Genomic DNA, 21,530 nt, shown 5'->3' with positions numbered 1-21,530 from the left:
AAGGCCGATGAATCCCCAGGGCCTGATGGTCTGCATCCCAGAGTACTTAAGGAGGTGGCCTTGGAAATAGCGGATGCATTGACAGTCATTTTCCAACATTCCATAGACTCTGGATCAGTTCCTATGGAGTGGAGGGTAGCCAATGTAACCCCACTTTTTAAAAAAGGAGGGAGTGAGAAAACAGGGAATTATAGACCGGTCAGTCTGACATCGGTAGTGGGTAAAATGATGGAATCAATTATTAAGGATGTCATAGCAGCGCATTTGGAAAGAGGTGACATGATAGGTCCAAGTCAGCATGGATTTGTGAAAGGGAAATCATGCTTGACAAATCTTCTGGAATTTTTTGAGGATGTTTCCAGTAGAGTGGACAAGGGAGAACCAGTTGATGTGGTGTATTTGGACTTTCAGAAGGTTTTCGACAAGGTCCCACGCAAGAGATTAATGTGCAAAGTTAAAGCACATGGGATTGGGGGTAGTGTGCTGACGTGGATTGAGAACTGGTTGGCAGACAGGAAGCAAAGAGTAGGAGTTAATGGGTACTTTTCAGAATGGCAGGCAATGACTAGTGGGGTACCGCAAGGTTCTGTGCTGGGGCCTCAGCTGTTTACATTGTACATTAATGATGTAGACGAGGGGATTAAATGTAATATCTCCAAATTTGCGGATGACACTAAGTTAGGTGGCAGTGTGAGCTGCGAGGAGGATGCTATGAGGCGGCAGAGTGAATTGGATAGGTTAGGTGAGTGGGCAAATGCATGGCAGATGAAGTATAATGTGGATAAATGTGAGTTTATCCACTTTGGTGGTAAAAACAGAGAGACAGACTATTATCTGAATGGTGACAGATTAGGAAAAGGGGAGGTGCAACGAGACCTGGGTGTCATGGTACGTCAGTCATTGAAGGTTGGCAAGCAGGTACAGCAGGCAGTTAAGAAAGCAAATGGCATGTTGGCCTTCATAGCGAGGGATGAGAGTCCAGGGGCAGGGAGGTGTTACTACAGTTGTACAGGGCCTTGGTGAGGCCACACCTGGAGTATTGTGTACAGTTTTGGTCTCCTAACTTGAGGAAGGACGTTCTTACTATTGAGGGAGTGCAGCGAAGGTTCACCAGACTGATTCCCGGGATGGCGGGACTGACATATCAAAAAAGACTGGATCAACTGGGCTTGTATTCACTGGAGTTCAGACGAATGAGAGGGGATCTCATAGAAACGTTTAAAATTCTGACAGGTTTAGACAGGTTAGATGCAGGAAGAATATTCCCAATGTTGGGGAAGTCCAGAACCAGGGGTCACAGCCTAAGGATAAGGGGTAAGCCATTTAGGACCGAGATGAGAAGAAACTTCTTCACCCAGACAGTGGTGTACCTGTGGAATTCTCTACCACAGAAAGTTGTTGAGGCCAATTCACTAAATATATTCAAGAAGGAGTTAGATGTAGTCCTTACTACTAGGGGGATGGCGAGAAAGCAGGAATGGGGTACTGAAGTTGCATGTTCAGCCATGAAGTCATTGAATGGTCTACTCATGCACCTATTTTCTATGCTTCTAGGTCTAGGTTAGATGTCAGGAGGTGGTTCTTTTCACAGAGAATAGTAGACCTCTGAACAAGCTGCCCTCTCATGTGGTGGATGCAGAATCACTGAATTCCTTCAGGCAAAAGCTAGATTTGGTTTTGGCTGCGGCGGCGATGAACTCTTACAGAAGGTAGGTACAGCAGGGAATTTAATGGCCAGAGTGATCATCATGACAAGTTTGGGTCGGAGAGAAATTTTCCAGATTTATTTTTCCCAAATTGACCTGGGTTTTTTTTAAACCTGTTTTTTTGCCTCTCCCAGGAGATCACATGGGTTTGGGTGGGATACACAAGGTATTGCAATTGTGTAGGACAAACTCAATGGACCAGATGGTCTTTACCTGTCCGTCATTGTTTGTGTTGTGTATCTGTAAAGCATGCAGTCCCATACTCCGCCCCCAGGGAGTGCATCCCGAAGTCCCAAGGGATCCCAGCATCCCTTGGGAGCACTGTATATAAGCTGGCCCCCAAGGCCTGTTCCACACTCTGGAGTGTCTTAATAAAGACTGAGGTCACTGTTACTTTAACCTCCCTGTGTGCAGTCTCATCTGTGTTAGGAACACAACAACTGGCGACGACGATACGAATCCAATGCAAAGATGCAGCAAACTGTGGGCATCCTGGAGAAGTTCTCGGAGGGTGAGGACTGGGAAGCCTATGTCGAGCGGCTAGACCAGTACTTTGTAGCCAATGAGCTGGACGGAGAAGGAAGCGCTTCAAAAAGGAGAGCGGTCCTCCTCACGGTCTGCGGGGTACCGACCTACAGCCTCATGAAGAATCTTCTGGCTCCGGTGATAAGTCGTATGAGGAGCTGCGCACACAGGTTAGGGAGCATCTTAACCCGAGGGAGAGCGTGCTGATGCCGCGCTCAGGCGACTTGCAGGACAATGAGTTTGATGGCTACCTGGAGCAAATGCTCAGTGACTTTTTTGTACTGGGCAATGGCCACGAGACCATCCTACAAAAACTTTTGACTGTAGAGACACCGACCCTCAGCACAGGCGTTTATGTCCACCAGTGATAACAGCAAACAAATCTCTCAGCACACAAGAGCTAGCAATGTTCATAAATTAACTGAAACTGTGTTTGCGAGCAGAAATGTACAGGGCAGAACCCACGAGTCTGCAACTGCCAGCAGGCCTCAGGTGACCCAGATGACTGAATCCGCAACAAAGGATGAATGCAAGGCAATTCACACCTTGTTGGTGTTGTGGAGTGCTTCCATTCAGCCTATTCATGCCGCTTCAAAGGGTATGTTTGCAAGAGCTGTGGAACAATGGGGCACCTCCAATGAGCTTGCAGATGAGCTGCAAGCTCTGCAAAACCTGCTAACCACCACGTGGCAGAGGAAGATCGGTCCATGGTAATCAAAGCAATTTCGAGCCTCAGAGAAGAGGCAGATGCTGAAGTACACAGGGTGCACACATTTTCGCCGAAATGTCCACCTATAATGCTAAATGCAAAATTGAATGGCTTACCCGTAGCCATGAAACTGGACACTGGCGCTAGCCAATCCATCATGAGTAAAAAGATGTTTGGGAGAGACTGTGGTGCAACAAGGCACTCAGACCAGCCCTGAGCCCCATCCACACGAAACGGAGAACGTACACCAAAGAGCTTATCACTGTCCTGGGCAGCGCCATGGTCAAGGTCACCTACGAGAGCACAGTGCATGAACTGCCACTCTGGATTGTCCCGGGCGATGGTCCCACCCTGCTTGGAAGGAGCTGGCTGGGAAAAATCCGCTGGAACTGGGATGGCATCCGAGCGCTATCACATGTCGATGAGGCCTCATGTACCCAGGTTCTTGACAAATTTCCTTCCTTTTTGAGCCAGGCATTGGAAACTTTTCCGGGACGAAGGTGCGGATCCACTTGATCCCAGAGGCATGACCCATTCACCACAAGGCACGAGCAGTACCTCACATGATGAGGGAGAGAGTGGAAATCGAGCTGGACAAGCTGCAACGCGAGGGCATAATTTCCCCAGTGGAATTCAGTGAGTGGGCCAGCCCAATTGTTCCAGTACTCAAAAGTGATGGCATGGTCAGGATTTGTGGTGATTATAAAGTAACTATTAATTGTTTCTTGCTACAGGGCCAATATCTGCTACCGAAGGCAGACGACCTATTTGTGACGCTGGCAGGAGGCAAGACGTTCACCAAGCTCGACCTGACTTCGGCCTACATGACGCAGGAGTCGGAGGAGTCTTCGAAGGGCCTCACCTGCATCAACACGCACAAGGGACTGTTCATCTACAACAGATGTCCGTTTGGAATTCGGTCGGCTGCAACGATCTTCCAGAGAAACATGGAGAGCCTACTCAAGTCGGTACCACGCACAGTGGTTTTCAGGACGACATATTGGTCACGGGTCGGGACACCGCCGAGCACCTACAAAACCTGGAGGAGGTCCTCCAGCGACTGGATCGCGTAGGGCTGCGGCTGAAGAGGTCGAAATGCATCTTCAGGGCAACAGAAGTTGAGCTTTTGGGGGGAAAAAATCGCGGCGGATGGTATTCGGCCCACAGTCACCAAGACAGAGGCTATCAGGAACGCGTCCAGGCCACAGAACGTCACGGAGCTGCGGTCGTTCCTGGGACTCCTCAATTATTTTGGTAACTACTTACCGGGGTTAAGCACCCTCTTAGAGCCCCTACATGTGCTATTGCGTAAAAGGTGAGAACTGGATATGGGAAAAAACCAAGTAATTGCTTTTCAGAAAGCCAGAAACATTTTATGCTCCAACAAGCTGCTTGTATTGTATAACCCGTGTAAAAGACTTGTGCTAGCATGTGATGCATCGTCCTACGGAGTTGGGTGTGTACTACAACAAGCTAACATTGCAGGGAAGTTGCAACCTGTCGCCTCCAGGAACTTGCCTGAGGCTGAGAGGGCCAACAGCATGATTGAGAAAAAGGTATTCGCGTGTGTGTTCGGGGTAAAGAAAATGCATCAGTACCTGTTTGGCCTCAAATTTGAGCTGGAAACCGATCACAAGCCCCTCGTATCCTTGTTCGCTGAAAACAAGAGGATAAATACTAATGCTTCAACCCACTTACAAAGGTGGCCACTCACACTATCAGCATATAACTATACCATCCACCACAGACCAGGCACCGAGAACTGTGCGGATGCTCTCAGTCGGCTACCATTGCCCACCACTGGGGTGGAAATGGTGCAGCCTGCAAATTTGATGGTGGCGCAGACTGCAGACTTATTGATGGTCATGGAAGCATTTGAAAATGATAAATCACCTGACACGGCCCACCAGATTAGGACTTGGACCAGCCAAGATCCTCTGCTGTCCCTAGTAAAAAACTGTGTACTGCATGGGAGCTGGGCCAGCAAGCCCGTTGAAATGAAAGAGCTAATCAAGCCATTCCAGTGGCGAAAGGACGAGCTGTCCATTCAGGCAGACTGCCTGTTGTGGGGTAACCGCGTAGTGCTACCCAAAAAGGGCAGGGAGACGTTCATCTCGGATCTCCACAGCACACACCCGGGTATAGTAATGATGAAAGCGATAGCCAGATCCCACGTGTGGTGGCCCGGTATCGATTCTGACTTGGAGTCCTGTGTACGGCAATGCAGCGTGTGCGCTCAGTTGAGCAACACGCCCAGGAGAGGCACCACGAAGTTTGTGGTCCTGGCCCTCCAGACCATGGTCAAGGATCCATGTCGACTATGCGGGCCCGTTTCTTGGTAAAATGTTCCTGGTGGTGGTGGATGCTTTTTCAAAATGGATTGAATGTGAAATAATGTCGGGAAGCACCGTCACCGCCACCATTGAACGCCTGAGGGCCAGTATTCGGAATAAGGTGGACGAATTAACTGCGTAGACAGCAGCTAACAGATATGATGTAATCGGCATCACGGAGACATGGCTCCAGGGTGACCAAGGCTGGGAACTCAACATTTAGGAAGGATAGGCAGAGAGGAAAAGGAGGCGGGGTGGCGTTGCTGGTTAAAGAGGAAATTAATGTAATAGTAAGGAGGGACATTAGCCTGGATGATGTGGAATCGGTATGGGTGGAGCTGCGGAATTCCAAAGGGCAGAAAACGCTAGTGCGAGTTGTGTTCAGACCACCAAACAGTCGTAGTGAGGTTGGAGACAGCATCAAATAAGAAATAAGAGATGCGTGCAATAAAGGTACAGCTGTCATCATGGGCGACTTTAATCTACATATTGATTGGGCTAACCTAACTGGTAGCAATGCGGTGGAGGAGGATTTCCTAGAGTGTATTAGGAATGGTTTTCTCGACCAATATGTCGAGGAACCAACTAGAGAGCTGGCCATCCTAGACTGGGTGAGGATTAATTAGCAATCTTGTTGTGCAAGGTCCCTTGGGGAAGAGTGACCATAATATGGTAGAATTCTTTATTAAGATGGAGAGTGACACAGTTAATTTGGAAACTAGGGTCCTGAACTTAAGGAAAGGGAACTTCGATGGTATAGTATGAGGGTGAATTGGCTAGAATAGACTGGCAAGGGATACTTAAAGAGTCGACGGTGGATAAGCAATGGCAAACTTTTAAAGATCACATGGATGAACTTCAGCAATTGTACATCCCTGTCTGGAGTAAAAATAAAACGGGGAAGGTTACTCAACCATGGCTGACAAGGGAACTTAAGGATAGTGTTAAAGGCAAGGAAGAGGCATATAAATTGGCTAGAAAAAGCAACAAACCTGAGAACTGGGAGAAATTTAGAATTCAACAGAGGAGGACAAAGGGTTTAATTAGGAGGGAGAAAATAGAGTACGAGGGGAAGCTTGCTGGGAACATAAAAACTGATTGCAAAAGCTTCTATAAATGTGAAGAGAAAAACATTAGTGAAGACAAACGTAGGTCCCTTGCAGTCGGATTCAGGTGAATTTATAATGGGGAACAAAGGGATGGCAGACCAATTGAACAAATACTTTGGTTCTGTCTTCACGAAGGAAGACACAAATAACCTTCCGAATGTACTAGTGGACAGTGGGTCTAGTGAGAAGGAGGAACTGAAGGATATCCTTATTCGGTAGGAAATTGTGTTACGGAAATTGATGGGATTGAAGGCCGATAAATCCCCGGGGCCTGATAGTCTGCCTCCCAGAGTACTTAAGGAAGTGCCCTGGAAATAGTGGATGCATTGGTGATCATTTTCCAACAGTCTATCGATTCTGGATCAGTTCCTATGGACTAGAGGGTAGCTAATGTAACACCACTTTTTTTAAAAAGGAGGGAGAAAACAGAAAATTATAGACCGATTAGCCTGACATCAGTAGTGGGGAAAATGTTGGAATCAATCATTAAAGATGAAATAGCAGCACAATTGGAAAGCATTTACAGGATCGGACCAACTCAGCATGGATTTATGAAAGGGAAATCATGCTTGACAAATCTTCTGGAATTTTTTGAGGATGTAACTAATAGAGTGGACAAGGGAGAACCTGTGGATATGGTATATTTGGGCTTTCAAAAGGCTTTTGACAAGGTCCCGCGCACAAGAGATTGGTGTGCAAAATCAGAGCTCATGGTATTGGGGTTAATATACTGACGTGGATAGAAAACTGGTTGGCAGACAGGAAGCAGAGAGTCGGGATAAACGGATCCTTTTCAGAATGGCAGGCAGTGACTAGTGAAGTTCCGCAGGGCTCAGTGCTGGGACCCCAGCTCTCGACAATATACATTAACGATTTAGATGAAGAAATTGAGTGTAATATCTCCAAGTTTGCGGATGACACTAAACTGGGTGGCGGTGTGAGGAGGACGCTAATAGGCTGCAGGGTGATTTGGACAGGTTAGGCGAGTGGGCAAATGCATGGCAGATGCAGTATAATGTGGATAAATGTGAGGTTATACATTTTGGGGGAAAAAACACGAAGGCAGAATAATTATCTGAGTGGTGGCAGATTAGGAAAAGGGGAGGTGCAACAAGACCTGGGTGTCATGCTTCATCAGTCACTGAAAGTGGGCATGCTGGTATAGCAGGCAGTGAAGAAGGTAAATGGGTAGTTGGCCTTCATAGCTAGAGGATTTGAGTATAGGAGCAGGGAGGTCTTACTGCAGTTGTACAGGGCCTTTGTGAGGCCTCACCTGGAATATTGTGTGCAGTTTTGGTCTCCTAATCGGAGGAAGGACGTTCTTGCTATTAAGGGAGTGCAGCGAAGGTTCACCAGACTGATTCCAGGGATGGCTGGACTGTCATATGAGGAGAGACTGGATCAACTGGGCCTTTATTCACTGGAGTTTCGAAGGATGAGAGGAGATCTCATAGAAACGTATAAGATTCTGACGGGACTGAACAGGTTAGATGCGGGAAGAATGTTCCCGATGTTGGGGAAGTCCAGAACCAGGGGACATAGTCTTAGGATAAGGGATAGACTATTTAGGACTGAGATGAGAAGAAACTTCTTCACTCAGAGTTGTTAACCTATGGAATTCCCTGCCGCAGAGAGTTGTTGATGCCAGTTCATTGGATATATTCAAGAGTTAGATATGGCACTTACGGCTAAGGGGATCAAGGGGTATGGAGAGAAAGTAGGAATGGGGTACTGAGGAAATGATCAGACATGATCTTATTGAATGTCGGTGCAGACTCGAAGAGCCGAATGGCCTACTCCTGCACTTATTTTCTATGTTTCTATGTTTGCCACCCACGGCCTGCTGACATACTGGTCAGTGACAACGGGCCATGTTTCACCAGTGCCGACTTTGAAGAATTTATGATCCGCAATTGGATCAAACATGTCACTTCGGCCCCGTTTAAACCAGCCTCCAATGGGCAGGCAGAGCGGGCAGTACAAACAATCAAACAGCCTTAAATGAGTCACAGAAGGCTCACTCCAAGCCCGCCTGTCCAGAGTACTGCTCAGCTACCGCACGAGACCCCACTCACTCACAGGGGTGCCCCCAGCTGAGCTACTCATGAAAAGGACACTTAAAACCAGACTCTCGCCGGTTCACCCCAACCTGCATGATCAGGTAGAGAGCAGGCAGCAGCAACAAAATGTAAACGATAGTTGTGCCACTGTGTCACGGGAAATTGATCTGAATGACCCTGTGTATGTGCTAAACTATGGACATGGCCCGTGGATCGCGGGCACGGTGATAGCTAAAGAAGGAAGTGGGGTGTTTGTAGTCAAACTAGACAATGGACAAATTTGCAGAAAGCACCTGGACCAAACGAGGCTGTGGTTCACAGACTGCCCTGAACAACCCACAGCAGACACCACCTTTTGAGAGCCCACAACACCCAAAGGACCAATGACACCACGCCGGACCAGGAAATCGAACCCATCACGCCCAACAGCCCAGCAAGGCCAGGCTCACCCAGCAGCCCTGCAGGGCCAACAACACGCCAGCCCAGCAAGGGCACAGTCAACACACCAAATGTGGAAATGTATTTTTAAAGTTGCATCACACTGTATTTTTGTACCCTTTTTGCAATGAAACAAAATGGAGTCCCGATCCTGCCAGAAGCTTCTGCAACAGTCTGTTTGCATAAATATGCTAACCTTAACTGAAACTGCTGATAGCTGATTAATAGCCACCAGACAACATTAAGACTGTCCTGCTGAGATAAGTACCACCCATTGTGCTCCCCTGTATTATCAATCGTCTGTCGCTATGCCAGACCTTAGAAGGGCTAGATAAAGGTTGTAATGATGCAGCACCAATTCACCCCCTAAGAGATAATCAAATTACCAGCCTGTATCTCTTGTACAGAACTCATCCATAATATACAAGAAGCCAATTACCCAATCAACCACTATGGAAATCATGGGCCCAAATAGTTGTCCAGGAAACTGGACAATCCTAAAACAATGCAAAACCGGTAATAGCACATTATCACACCCTAATCGAGTTATTGCTGATTAGCCCACCCAAAACACTGACAAAGGAGACATTTGAAAAAAAAATGTAAAGACAAGGATGTGGTAATCGTTAACTGATTGAAGAACTCTTTATCTGTTTTCGTTGACTGCAAAGGCAGAACCAATACACAGGATGGAACCATAACTTGTTTGTTCTACTGTATAAATACATTGTGAATCTGTGCCATATTGGGAGTCTCCGCTTAGCCTTTGACTGAGTGAGACTCTTCCTTGCTGCAAGTAAAACTTATTAAAGGAACATCTACCGGAGCTGATTGTGTTAAGAGTCTTATATTGAGAGTCGAGATTGCGACACTGAACAGACATTTGTACCGAGGCGGTCCACCAGGGAAAGAAAGGCTCCCAACTGACTCACCTTGTAAATAGTTTTCACTTTGACATTGGGGGGCGGGAGGGGGGGTGGCGGAGTGATGTTGCATATCTGTAAAGCATGCACTCCCATGTTCCGCCACCAGGGAGTGCATCCCCTGAAGTCCCAAGGGATCCCAGCAACCCTTGGGAGCACTGTATATAAGCCGGCCCCCAAGGCCTGGAGTGTCTTAATAAAGACTGAGGTCACTGTTACTTTAACCTCCCTGTGTGCAGTCTCATCTGTATTCGGAACACAACAGTTTGTATGTTGTTTATATATCTTACAAAATACATTCAATACAACCAAGTTAGGGGGAATTACTCGTGGGTTTAATCAAATACTACCAGACAAGATGGATGCCATCACAAGACTCAGAACTCTCCCGAATTACCCAGCAACAAGCTTTTCAGAGTATCGCCAATAGAGAGCACTATGACAAAAACTCGTAACTCCAGTTTACTACAAGTCCTACCCTTTTAGGACACTAACACCGTTAAATGGCCAATTGTTGAGTATTTGCATATTATTGTCCAGAGAGTGTTTATAGGGTACTTGTAATTATATTTAAGTGTCAACACAAAACTTTGCTTAAGAGTCACAGATCTGGGGAACCGTAGCGATCTGGTTTGGTGCGAATGCGCATTGATCTGCGAGGTTCAGTTTCTGGTTTATTGTTCGGTGAGCTAGTCTGCTCGAATGGCTTTGGGCACTGTTCTTCCATCAATGGTTGTTGTACAGCATCTGGAGTAGTATCAACTTGCACTGTAATTGTTCACCAACCATCTCCTCCCTCTCTGGTGATAAAGTGGGGAAAACTGGATCCATAATGGATGGGAAGGAAACATGTCAGTAACGGATATGATCGACATGATGTGCCCAGTTTGGATGTTGTACATGAGATGACCAATTAACGCTGTGGCATGATCTGCAAGACATCTTGGTCCATGCGTGAAGTTTTGCACAGATGGTGTCATTGACACTGAATGAGCGAGGTTTGAGATGTTTATCATGGTTCCCCTTCTGTGCAAGCTGTTCGTTATTAATGCGACGTTTGACATCTGGACGGACTAAGGCAAGTTGCGTCCATGGTTGCCGATTCATCAACATTTGAGCTGGTGACAATCCAGTCGTGGAATGCGGTGTGATACGCTATGTCATCAAGAATCGTGATAACTTTGGTTCAACTGTACCTCAATTCGTGCATTTCATTCCAGCTTTGAATGAATGAACCACTCTTTCTGCCAAACCATTAGATGACGGGTGGAATGGCGCCGATCTGATGTTCTTAATGCCATTCATTCTCATGAACTCCCCGAACTCTGCATTGGTAAAATTACTGCCATTATCAGTGACAATGATCTCCGGCAATCCATGTGTCTCGAAAGTCTGATGAAGCTTTTCCACTGTAGCTTGTGATGTTGTGTTGCGCATAGCGCGAATATCAAGCCTTTTGCTATGCGCGTCCATGATAACCAGAAAAATTCGTTCCATAAATGGACCTGCGTAGGTGAAGGCGCGACCATGGCTGAGGGGGCCACTCCCAGGAGTGACAAGCAGCACATTGCTTAACTTTGTTCTCCAGAGCCTTGTCCATACTGGGCCACCATATTTAACTGCGACCCAATGACTTCATACACAAGATTCCCGGGTATGATTCGTGTAATTCCTCAACGATACGCTGTCTACCTTGTGGAGGGATAACCACTCGTGACCCTCATAATACCATCTTGAACGCTCAATTCATATTTGCGACAGATAAGGCTTCATTGCCGTATCCTTATATTCCTGTGGCCAACCATTCATTAGAATTGTGACAGTACTGGATCCAGTCAGGTCCACAGACTAACTTTTTCAGGGCTGACCGGAGTTTGTTCTCCCATGCTTTCTTGAATGCCAGTGAAGACAACAGTCTCCGCTGTACACGGTCATCATTAAAGCCACATACTAAGCAATCACACGACATCTCATTCAGTGTGTCCCCATAATCAGTGTTGTGCAATGCGGCGTAATTTAGCAACAAAATCTGCGGTTGACTCTCCCTGTTGCCGAGAATTAAACTTGTATCTCTCCACAATTGAGAGCCGTGGGTTGAAGTGATCCTGAGTGAGCTTGAATAGTTCATCAATCGTCTTATTCCTCGGTTTAGCTGGTGCTACTCGATATTAGTCTGCATGTGCCAGCTCCACAAACACTTGGCAGAATAGCTTACTGGTTGTCTGCACATCATTCGCCTCAAAAAACTGCTTCAACCGTTCCGCATACAAAGGCCACATGCTTCCTTTTCGGGTCGAAACTCACCGATGTTCCCGAAAGTATTCATCCTGGATTACTGGTGGATGTTTTTCCTGTTTAGCAAGATCCGATCCTCTCATCGCCAATTGTTATATCTTACGAAATACACTGGATACAACTGAATTAGGGGAAATAACTCGTGGGTTTAATCAAATACTGCCAGACAAGATGGATGCCATCACATGACTCAGAACTACCCAGCAACACGCTTTTCTGAGTATCGCCAATAGAGGGCGCTATGACAAAAACTCTTTACCCCAGGTTACTACAATAATGTATTGGAATTAGAAGATTTGTTTGCAATACTGTATGCCAGAGCCAGCATAGGTGATCCATGATTCCTCCCTGAATAGACCAAGAGATGTGAAAAGTTTACTGGATACCCTGAACACATGAATACCAATATGAGTAAATGCAGATGCACAAATTCCTTCAGAAACAAGAAAAACAACATAAGAAATAGGAGCAGGAGTAGGCCATATGGCCCCTCGAACCTGCTCCGCCATTTAATATAATCATGGCTGATCCGATGATGGACTCAGGTCCACTTCCCTGCCCATTCCCCATAACCTCTTATCATTTAAGAAACTGTCTATTTCCGTCTTAAATTTATTCAATGTCCCAGCTTCCGCAGCTCTCTAAGGCAGCAAATTCCACAGATCTACAACCCTCTGAGCGAAGAAATTTCTCCTCATCTCAGTTTTAAATGGGCAGCCCCTTATTCTAAGATTATGTCCCTAATTCTAGTCTCTCCTATCAGTGGAAACATCCTCTCTGCATCCACCTTGTCAAGCACCCTCATAATCTTATAAGTTTTGATAAGATCACCTCTCATTCTTCTGAATTCCAATGAGTAGCGGCCCAACCTACTCAACCTGTCTCATAAGTCAACCCCCTCATCCCCTGAACCAACCTTGTGAACCTTCTCTGAACTGCCCCCAGGGCAAGTATATCCTTTTGTAAATATGGAAACCAAAACTGCACGCAGTATTCCAGGTGTGGCCTCACCAATACCCTGTACAACTGTAGCAATACTTCCCTACTTTTATATTCCATCCCCTTTGCAATAAAGGCCAAGATTCCATTGGCCTTCCTGATCACTTGCTGTACCTGCATACTAACCTTTGTGTTTCATACACAAGTACCCCCAGGTCCTGATGTACTGCAGCACTTTGCAATCTTTCTCCATTTAAATAATAACTTGCTCTTTGATTTTTTTCTGCCAAAGTGCATGACCTCACACTTTCTAACATTATACTCCATCTGCCAAATTTTCGCTCACTCACTTAGCCTGTCTATGTCCTTTTGCAGATTTTGTGTGTCCTCCTCACACATTGCTTTTCCTCCCATCTTTGTATCATCAGCAAACTTGGCTATGTTACACTCCGTTCCTTCCTCCAAGTCGTTAATATAGATTGTAAATAGTTGGGGTCCCAGCATTGATCCCTGCGGCACCCGACTGGTTATGGATTGCCAACCCGAGAATGAATAATTTATCCCAACTCTCTGTTTTCTGTTAGTTAGCCAATCCTCTATCCATGCTAATATATTACCCCCAACCCCGTGAACTTTTATCTTGTGCAGTAACCTTTTACGTGGCACCTTGTCAAATGCCTTTTGGAAATGCAAATACACCACATCCACTGGATCCCCTTTATCCACCCTGTTCATTACATCCTCAAAGAATGCTAGCAAATTTGTCAAACATGACTTCCTCTTCATAAATTCATGCTGACTCTGCCTGACCGAATTTTGCTTCTCCAAATGTCTTGCTACTGCTTCTTTAATAATGGACTCCAACATCTTCCCAACCACCGATGTTAGGCTAACTGGTCAATAGTTTCCTGCTTTTTGTCTGCCTCCTTTTTTTAAAATAGGGGTGTTACATTTGCAGTTTTCCAATCTGCTAGGACTTCCCCAGAATCCAGGGAATTTTGGTAAATTACAACCAATGCATCCACTATTCCTGCTGCTACTTCTCTTAAGACCCTAGGATACAAGCCATCAGGTCCAGGGGATTTATCCACCTTTAGTCCCATTATCTTACTGAATATCACCTCCTTAGTGATTGTGATTGTGTTAAGTTCCTCCCCCCCATAGCCCCTTGACTGTCCACTGTTGGAATATTGTTAGTGTCCTCTACCGTAAAGACTGATACAAAGTATTTGTTCAGAGTTCCCCATTACTTTCCCTGGTCACGTCCTCTAAGGGACCAACATTTATTCTAGCCACTCTTTTCTTATATACTTATAGAAATTCTTGCTATCGGTTTTTATATTTGGTGCTAGTTTACTTTCATAGTCTATCTTCCCTTTCTTAATAATTTTTTTAGTAATTTGGTATCCTTTTATTGAAAATGTAATCAGCACACGTTACTTCAGAGGAACTGGATGCATATGCAATACAGACATTTGTAACAATTAACAGTAAACATTTACAATGCCCAAATATCATTTCATTTTCAGTTTACGGACACAATTTTAAGCATTTATTAGTAAGATTTGAAAATCTGGTGCAGAAGTATGCGTCTTGTGTTATACAACTTTAGATGCAGTACAAGACTATGTGTAACCGTATGCTGTTCTGTATACATTATGTGCCAGAACTCACTGAACTGCTCCAGTTCAGTGCTGGCATCTAACATGTATAGAACAGGCATTCAATCTGCTGATGTATATCTGCAGCAATGGCAATGGGCCATCTCACTGGACTGGACATACTCTGCATAGCTTTTGACGACTTTGGCGGAGAACTAGATCTCCGTCGCTTTCTCCCGGCACTATGCACTGGCAACGGCTATATGCATGGTCATGCTTTGGTGATGGCAGTAAAAGCAGCGCCGTTCAAAATCACTCAGCTTGTCAATTTAGCGCTGCATGCCCATGATCATTAAAATGAGGCGAATGCAAACAATGGCAGCGTCGCCGATCTGTCCAATATGGCGGCCGCCGGGTTCCTCACTGGAAGTGGGCAGAAGCAAGCCGGCCACCATTTTTTCTTCAAAACTGGCATTAACAGTCACCGCTGAAGGTTCCAATTTCGGGACCAATGTGTGCAGGTTGAATTTATTTATTTTATTTGTTCCTGGGCGTCACTGGCAAAGCCAGTGTTTATTGCCCATCTTATAATTACCCTTGAGAAAGTGGTGATGAGCAGCCTTCTTCAACCCTGCTGTCCATGTGGTGAAAGTACTCCCCCAATTCTGTTAGGGAGTGAGTTCCAGGGTTTTGACCCAGCAACAGTGAAGGAACGACAATATATTGCCAAGTCAGGATGGTGTGTGACTTGGAGGGGAACCTCTGGGTGCTGGTGTTACCATGCGCCTGCTGCCCTTGTGTCTTGTAGATAGTGGAAAGGCTTTGGGGAGTGAGGAAATGAGACACTTGCCACAGATTATCCAGCCTCTGACCTGCTCTTGTTGCCACAGTATTTATGTGGCTGGTCCAGTTAAGTTTCTGGTCAATAGTGATCCCCAAATTGCTGATGATGGGTGATTCGGTGATGGCAATGACGTTGAATGTCAAGGGGCGGTGGTTAGACTCTCACTTGTTGGAGATAGTCATTGCCTGGCATTTGTGTGGAGCGAATGTTACTTGCCACTTATCAGCCCAAGCTTGAATATGATCCAAGTCTTGCTGCATGCAGGCATGGACTGCTTCATTATCTGAGAAGTTGCAAATGGAACTGAACACTGAAGTCATCAGCGAACATCCACACTTCTGACCTTATGATGGAGGGAAGGTCATTGATGAAGCAGCTGAAGATGGTTGGGCCTCGGACACTGCCATGAGGAATTCCTGCAGCTGAGATAATTGACCACTAACAATCACAGCCATCTTCCTTTGTGCCAAGTGTGACTCCAGCCAGTGGCGAGTTCCCCCCCTCTGCCCGCCCACCCCGATTCCCACTGACTTCAGTTTTACTAGGGCTCTTTGATGCCACACTGTCAAAATGCTGGATGGATGTCAAGGGCAGTCATTATCACCTCATCTCTGGAATTTAGCTCTTTTGTCCATGTTTGGACCAATGCTGTATTGAGGTCTGGAGCCAAGTAGTTCTCACGGAACCCAAACTGAGCATCGGTGAGCAGGTTTTTGGTGGCTAAGTACCGCTTGATAGCACAGTCGACGACACCTTCTATTACTTTCCTGATGGTTGAGAGTAGACTGATGGGGCGTTAATTGGCCGGATTGGATTTGTTCTGCTTTTTGTGTACAGGACATACCTGGGCAGTTTTCCACATTTCTTAACAACATAGTCCTTGTTTTACCATGGGGAAAGTCGGATAAACTCCTACACTACTTGCAAGATACTAATACAATTAGTTGGACCATTGTGCTAAGTACGATTTAAATTAAGTGATCCCCATGAATGGGTTTAAATCAATTACATTTCCTATTTCATTGCTTGTTTGAAACATTCTCCATTAAACCTTTTTCCACATTGACTGACCTCTTTCTTTTTCCTTTCTTCCTCTTTCCTTTTTTTCTCTTCTCGTATCTGAGCCAGTCGTTGCTTTTTACGCTCCAGTTCTGCTTTTAAATCACTTTTCTCTGACATTTTGGTATACCTGAAAGATCCAAGTTAAAGGCAAGCATTAAAGATGTAGCATCTTTTAGGCTTTATGTGCACTAAATCAAACCACACCTTATCAAACCACATGCACGCAACATTCGTAACAAATTGGATGAATTGACGGCACAAATAGATATAAATGGGTATGATCTGATAGCCATTACAGAGATGTGGTTGCAAGGTGACCAAGCCTGGGAACTAAATATTATGGGGTATTTGACAATTCGGAAGGACAGGCAGAAAGGAAAAGGAGGTGGGTAGCTTTGTTGATCAAGGATGAGATCAGTGCAGTAGTGAGAAATTATATTGGCTCAGAAGATCAAGATGCAGAATCAGTTTGGGTGGAAATAAGGAATAATGGGAAAAAGTTATTGGTGGGCTTAGTCTATAGGCCCCCTAACAGTAGCTACACTGTTGGATGGAGTATAAATCAAGAAATAATGGAAGCTTGTAAAAAAGGAACAGCAATAATCATGGGCGATTTTAACCTTCATATTGATTGGACAAAGCAAATTGGCCAGGGTAGCCTTCAGGAAGAGTTCATAGAGTGTATCCGGGATAGTTTCCTTGAACAGTACATTGCAGAACCAACCAGGGAGCAGGCTATCTTAGGTCTGGTACTGTGTAATGAGGCAAGATTAATAAATGATCTCATAGTAAAGGATCCTCTAGGAAAGAGTGATCATTGCATGGTTGATTCAGTTGGCAAATTCAGTTGGAGGGTGAGAAAGTTGGATCTCAAATCAATGTCCCAAGCTTAAATAAAGGAGACTGCAAAGATATGAAGGCAGAGTTGGCTAAAGTGGACTGGGAAAATAGATTAACATGCAAGATGGTTGATGAGCAACGGCAGACATTTAAGGAGATATTTCATAACTCTCAACAAATATATATTCCAATGAGAAGGAAAGACTTTAAGAGAAGGGATAACCATCCGTGGCTAACTAAGGAAATAAAGGATGGTATCAAATTGAAAGCACTGGCATACAAACTGGCCATGATAAGTGGAAAGCAAGAGGATTGGGAAGCTTTTAAAAACCAGCAAAGAACTAAAAAAATAATGAGAGGGAAGATAGATCGTGAAAGTAAAGTAGCAAGAAATATAAAAACAGATGGTAAGAGTTTCTACAGGTATATAAAAAGGAAGAGAGTGGCTAAAGTAAATGTTGGTCCCTTAAAGGATGAGATTGGGGAATTAATAATGGGGAACAGGAAATGGCAGAGACTTTGAACAAATTCACAGTAGAAGACACTAAAAACATCCTAATAATGAATAATCAAGGAGCTATAGGGAGGGAGGAACTTAAAACAATCACCATCATTAAAGAAGTAGTACTCAGTAAAATAATGGGACAAAAGATGGATAAGTCCCCTGGACTTGATGGCTTACATCCTAGAGTCTTAAAAGAAGTGGCTGCAGAGATCGTAGATGCATTGGTTGTAATCTACAAAAATTCCCTGGATTCTGGAGAGGTCGCAGCAGATTGGAAAATCTCAAATGTAACGCCCCTATTTAAAAAAGGAGGCTGACAGAAAGCAAGAAACTATAGACCAGTTAGCCTAACATCTGTCATTGGAAAATTGCTAGAATCCATTACTAAGGAAGCAGTACCAGGACATTTGGAAAAGCATAATTCAATCAAGCAGTCAGCATGGTTTTATGAAAGGGAAATCACATTTAACAAATTTGCTGGAGTTCTTTGAGGATGTAATGAGCAGGGTGGATAAGGGGGAACCAGTGGATGTGGTGTATTTGGATTTTCAGAAGGCATTCGATAAGGTGCCACATAAAAGGTGGCACGATAAAAGTTCACGGGATCAGGGACAATATATTAGCATAGATTGAGGATTGGCTAACTAGCAGAACAGAGAATCGGGATAAATGGGTCATTTAACAGTTGGCAAACAGTAACTAGTGGGGTGCCACAGCGATCGATGCTAGGGCCTCAACTATTTACAATCTGTATTAAGGATTTGGATGAAGGGACCACAGATAACGTAGCCAAGTTTGTTGATACAAAGATGGGTGGGAAAGCAAGTTGTGAGGACACTCAAAATCTGCAAAGGAATATAGACAGGCTAAGGGAGTGGGCAAAAATTTGGCAGATGGCGTACAATGTGGGAAAGTGTGAGGTTATCCACTTTGGCAGAAAAAATAAAAAAGCAAATTATTTAAATGGTGAAAAATTACAAAATGCTGCAGTGCAGAGGGACCTGGGGGTCCTTGTGCATGAAACACAAAAAGTTAGTATGCAGGTACAGCAAGTACCTGGGGGGTGTGGGGGGAGGGGTGGGGGGAGGTAATTTTAATCTAACTCTCCAGGATGGAAACCTACCTGATCGGGTGGAGCGCCGGTTTAACACCTTGCCCAATATTACTATCCATTGAAGTCGTGGAGTGTAACATCAGGCAGGATGTAAAACCAGCATTGCACCCAATCCTGTCAGTTTCCCACCAGATGGGTTAGGTTAAAATTGCTCCCATGGTTGATGCGTTCCAGAGCCAAGACTTAAATTCACAACTGTATGTGTGCGAAGATAGCATCTTGGTTATCAGGATCATCATAAACATTTGATTGGTTTATTGGCAATTTTGTGATAGAATGCACACTGCCAATCAACAACAAATTTTAACAAACTTCCAGCAGACATAAGTTAGATTTTAATTTTATCAAAAAGGATATAAATTACAAAAGATGCAGATTTGCAAATACTGAACTATATATCCTAGAATTAGTCATGTGGACAAAATGTATTATTGGTTAGAAGGGCTCATCTTTCCTAGTCTTTCAAGTTGACCCTGCGTTGAGAGAGAAAGCAAACCCATCTTCGGCACTTAGCTGGACCAGCTCTTTTTTTTGTCAAATCCAGTAATTTTAGGATGAAGCCAAAAAGACACCCATACTGGATTTTCTAAGTCTCCTGCAGTCGTTTCATTCAGGATGGCTCTTCTGTATCTTCCACATTTACTTAGCTTTTTGACATTGGTTACCAGATTACTTTTGACTTACACTTCAAATTAAAAGTTGAAACATTCCTATATAGTTTGAGCATAAGGGAAAGTAATACTGGTACAAACCTAATTATCAAAATGTGCGTGTGCGTCCCATGCCGCAGAGCCTGATCTCCAATCGTCTTTGAACCCCTTGCCCTTGGACCAAGATCTTGCTCGGTCAAGTTCATGTGGTAACTGGTGTGCAATGGCCACCCCACGTTAAAATAATTCACACACAGGCATTTTCCACCCTTTAATATGAAGTTCGGGACCTGGAACATCAGGACCTTCATGGACAACCCAACAGCGATAGACTGGAACGTCATTCCGCTATCGTTGCCCGGGAACTCAGACGTTTCGACATAGACATCGCCGCCCTAAGCAAGACTCGGCGGGCAGGGGAAGGTCAGCTCAAGGAACAAGGTGGTGGTTACACCTTCTTCTGGAAAGTCAAACCAGAAGACGAACGCCGTCTCCATGGGGTGGGCTTCACCATCAAAAATTAGCTAGTTTGGCATCTTGGAGATTCCCTCAATAGGATAAGCGAACATCTCATGACCCTTCGGCTCACTCTAACCCAGAACGAGTGCACTATGGTCATGAGAGAGTACGCCCCAACCCTGGAAGCTATGGACAAGGCAAAAGAGGAATTCTACTGCAGCCTTGAACAGTCCCCGTCCCGCGTCCCAACAGGCGACAAGCTGATTCTCAATGGCGACTTTAGTGCCAGAGGTGGAAAGGACATAAACCTTTTGGAGAGCGTGATTGGCAGGGAAGGGGTAGGGAAAACCAACTTCAATGGTATCCTCCTCCTGACGAAATGCTTAGAACATTGTATTGGCATAACTAACACCTTATTTCGTCAAAAAGGCAAGTACAAGGCCCCCTGGCAACACCCTCGCTCCAGGCACTGGTATCTGCTAGACGACGTCATCGTTCGAGCGAGGGACCGCAAGGACGTCCGCATCACTTGTGTTATGACAGGAGCTGACAACTGCTGGACTGACCACCGCCTAATCCGCTCTGTTATTTCCATCAACGTCTCCTCAAAACAAGAAATGCTGCCGCAGAAAAATTAACGCCGAAGCACTCAAAGACCCTGCTAAGAATGCCCTATTCTGCTAACGCCTCACAGCCAACCTGACTACTTCCATGAACCGGAGATGCAAAGTGTCCATAGTGCCTGGTCTGCCCTCAAGTCCACCATAATTAGCCTGCGAAGAGACTCTTGGTTACTCTTACCAGAAAACATCAAAACTGGTTTGACAATAACGACAAGATCCAGAAGCTAACAAACCGCAAACGCAGGGCATTTTTGAATTGGAAACAACAGCACAACTCGAGTGAAGGAAAGCAGATCTACAGACAACTGAAGGCCGAGGTCCAACAAAAAACTCGTGGCCTAAAGAACAGTGGTGGGTGGAAAAAGCGCAGAAGATCCAGCAACTAACCAATAATCACGAAGTGCGTGGATTTTTCAACGAACTCCAAACCATCGTTAACATCTTCACTGAAGCGTATGAGAGTCTGGGCCATACATTAAACATCAGTAAGACAAAAGTTCTCTACCAACCTGCCCCCGCCACACAGTACTGCTCCCTGAAGATCAAGATCCATGATGAGACCTTGGACAATATGGACCACTTCCCATACCTTGGGAGCCTACTATCAGCAAGGACTGACATCGATGACGAAGTCCAACACCGCCTTCAGTGTGCCAGTGCAGTCTTCGGCCACCTGATGAAAAGTGTGTTCGAAGACCAGGATCTCAAGCCCGGCACCAAGCTCATGGTCTACAGAGCAGTAGTGATACCTGCCCTCCTATATGCTTCAGACACACAGACTATGTACAGCAGGCA

General features: G+C 45.2%; 1 protein-coding gene across 6 annotated transcripts in view; it reads right to left on the bottom strand.

Annotated features, from left to right (window-relative positions):
• Nucleotides 1–21,530, bottom strand: part of LOC139264489 (cytoplasmic dynein 1 intermediate chain 1) — a 532,713-nt gene that overhangs the window by 417,953 nt on the left and 93,230 nt on the right. For all 6 annotated transcript variants that reach the window (XM_070881048.1, XM_070881047.1, XM_070881049.1 and 3 more), the window contains one exon: nt 16,554–16,671. In XM_070881048.1, the coding sequence (XP_070737149.1) occupies nt 16,554–16,671 (118 nt within the window). The remainder of the gene's footprint in view (nt 1–16,553; nt 16,672–21,530) is intronic.

Source organism: Pristiophorus japonicus, chromosome 5 (genome assembly GCF_044704955.1).
Source record: "Pristiophorus japonicus isolate sPriJap1 chromosome 5, sPriJap1.hap1, whole genome shotgun sequence".
Classification (NCBI taxonomy): domain Eukaryota; kingdom Metazoa; phylum Chordata; class Chondrichthyes; family Pristiophoridae; genus Pristiophorus; species Pristiophorus japonicus.
This window is presented reverse-complemented; position numbering and strand designations above follow the sequence as displayed.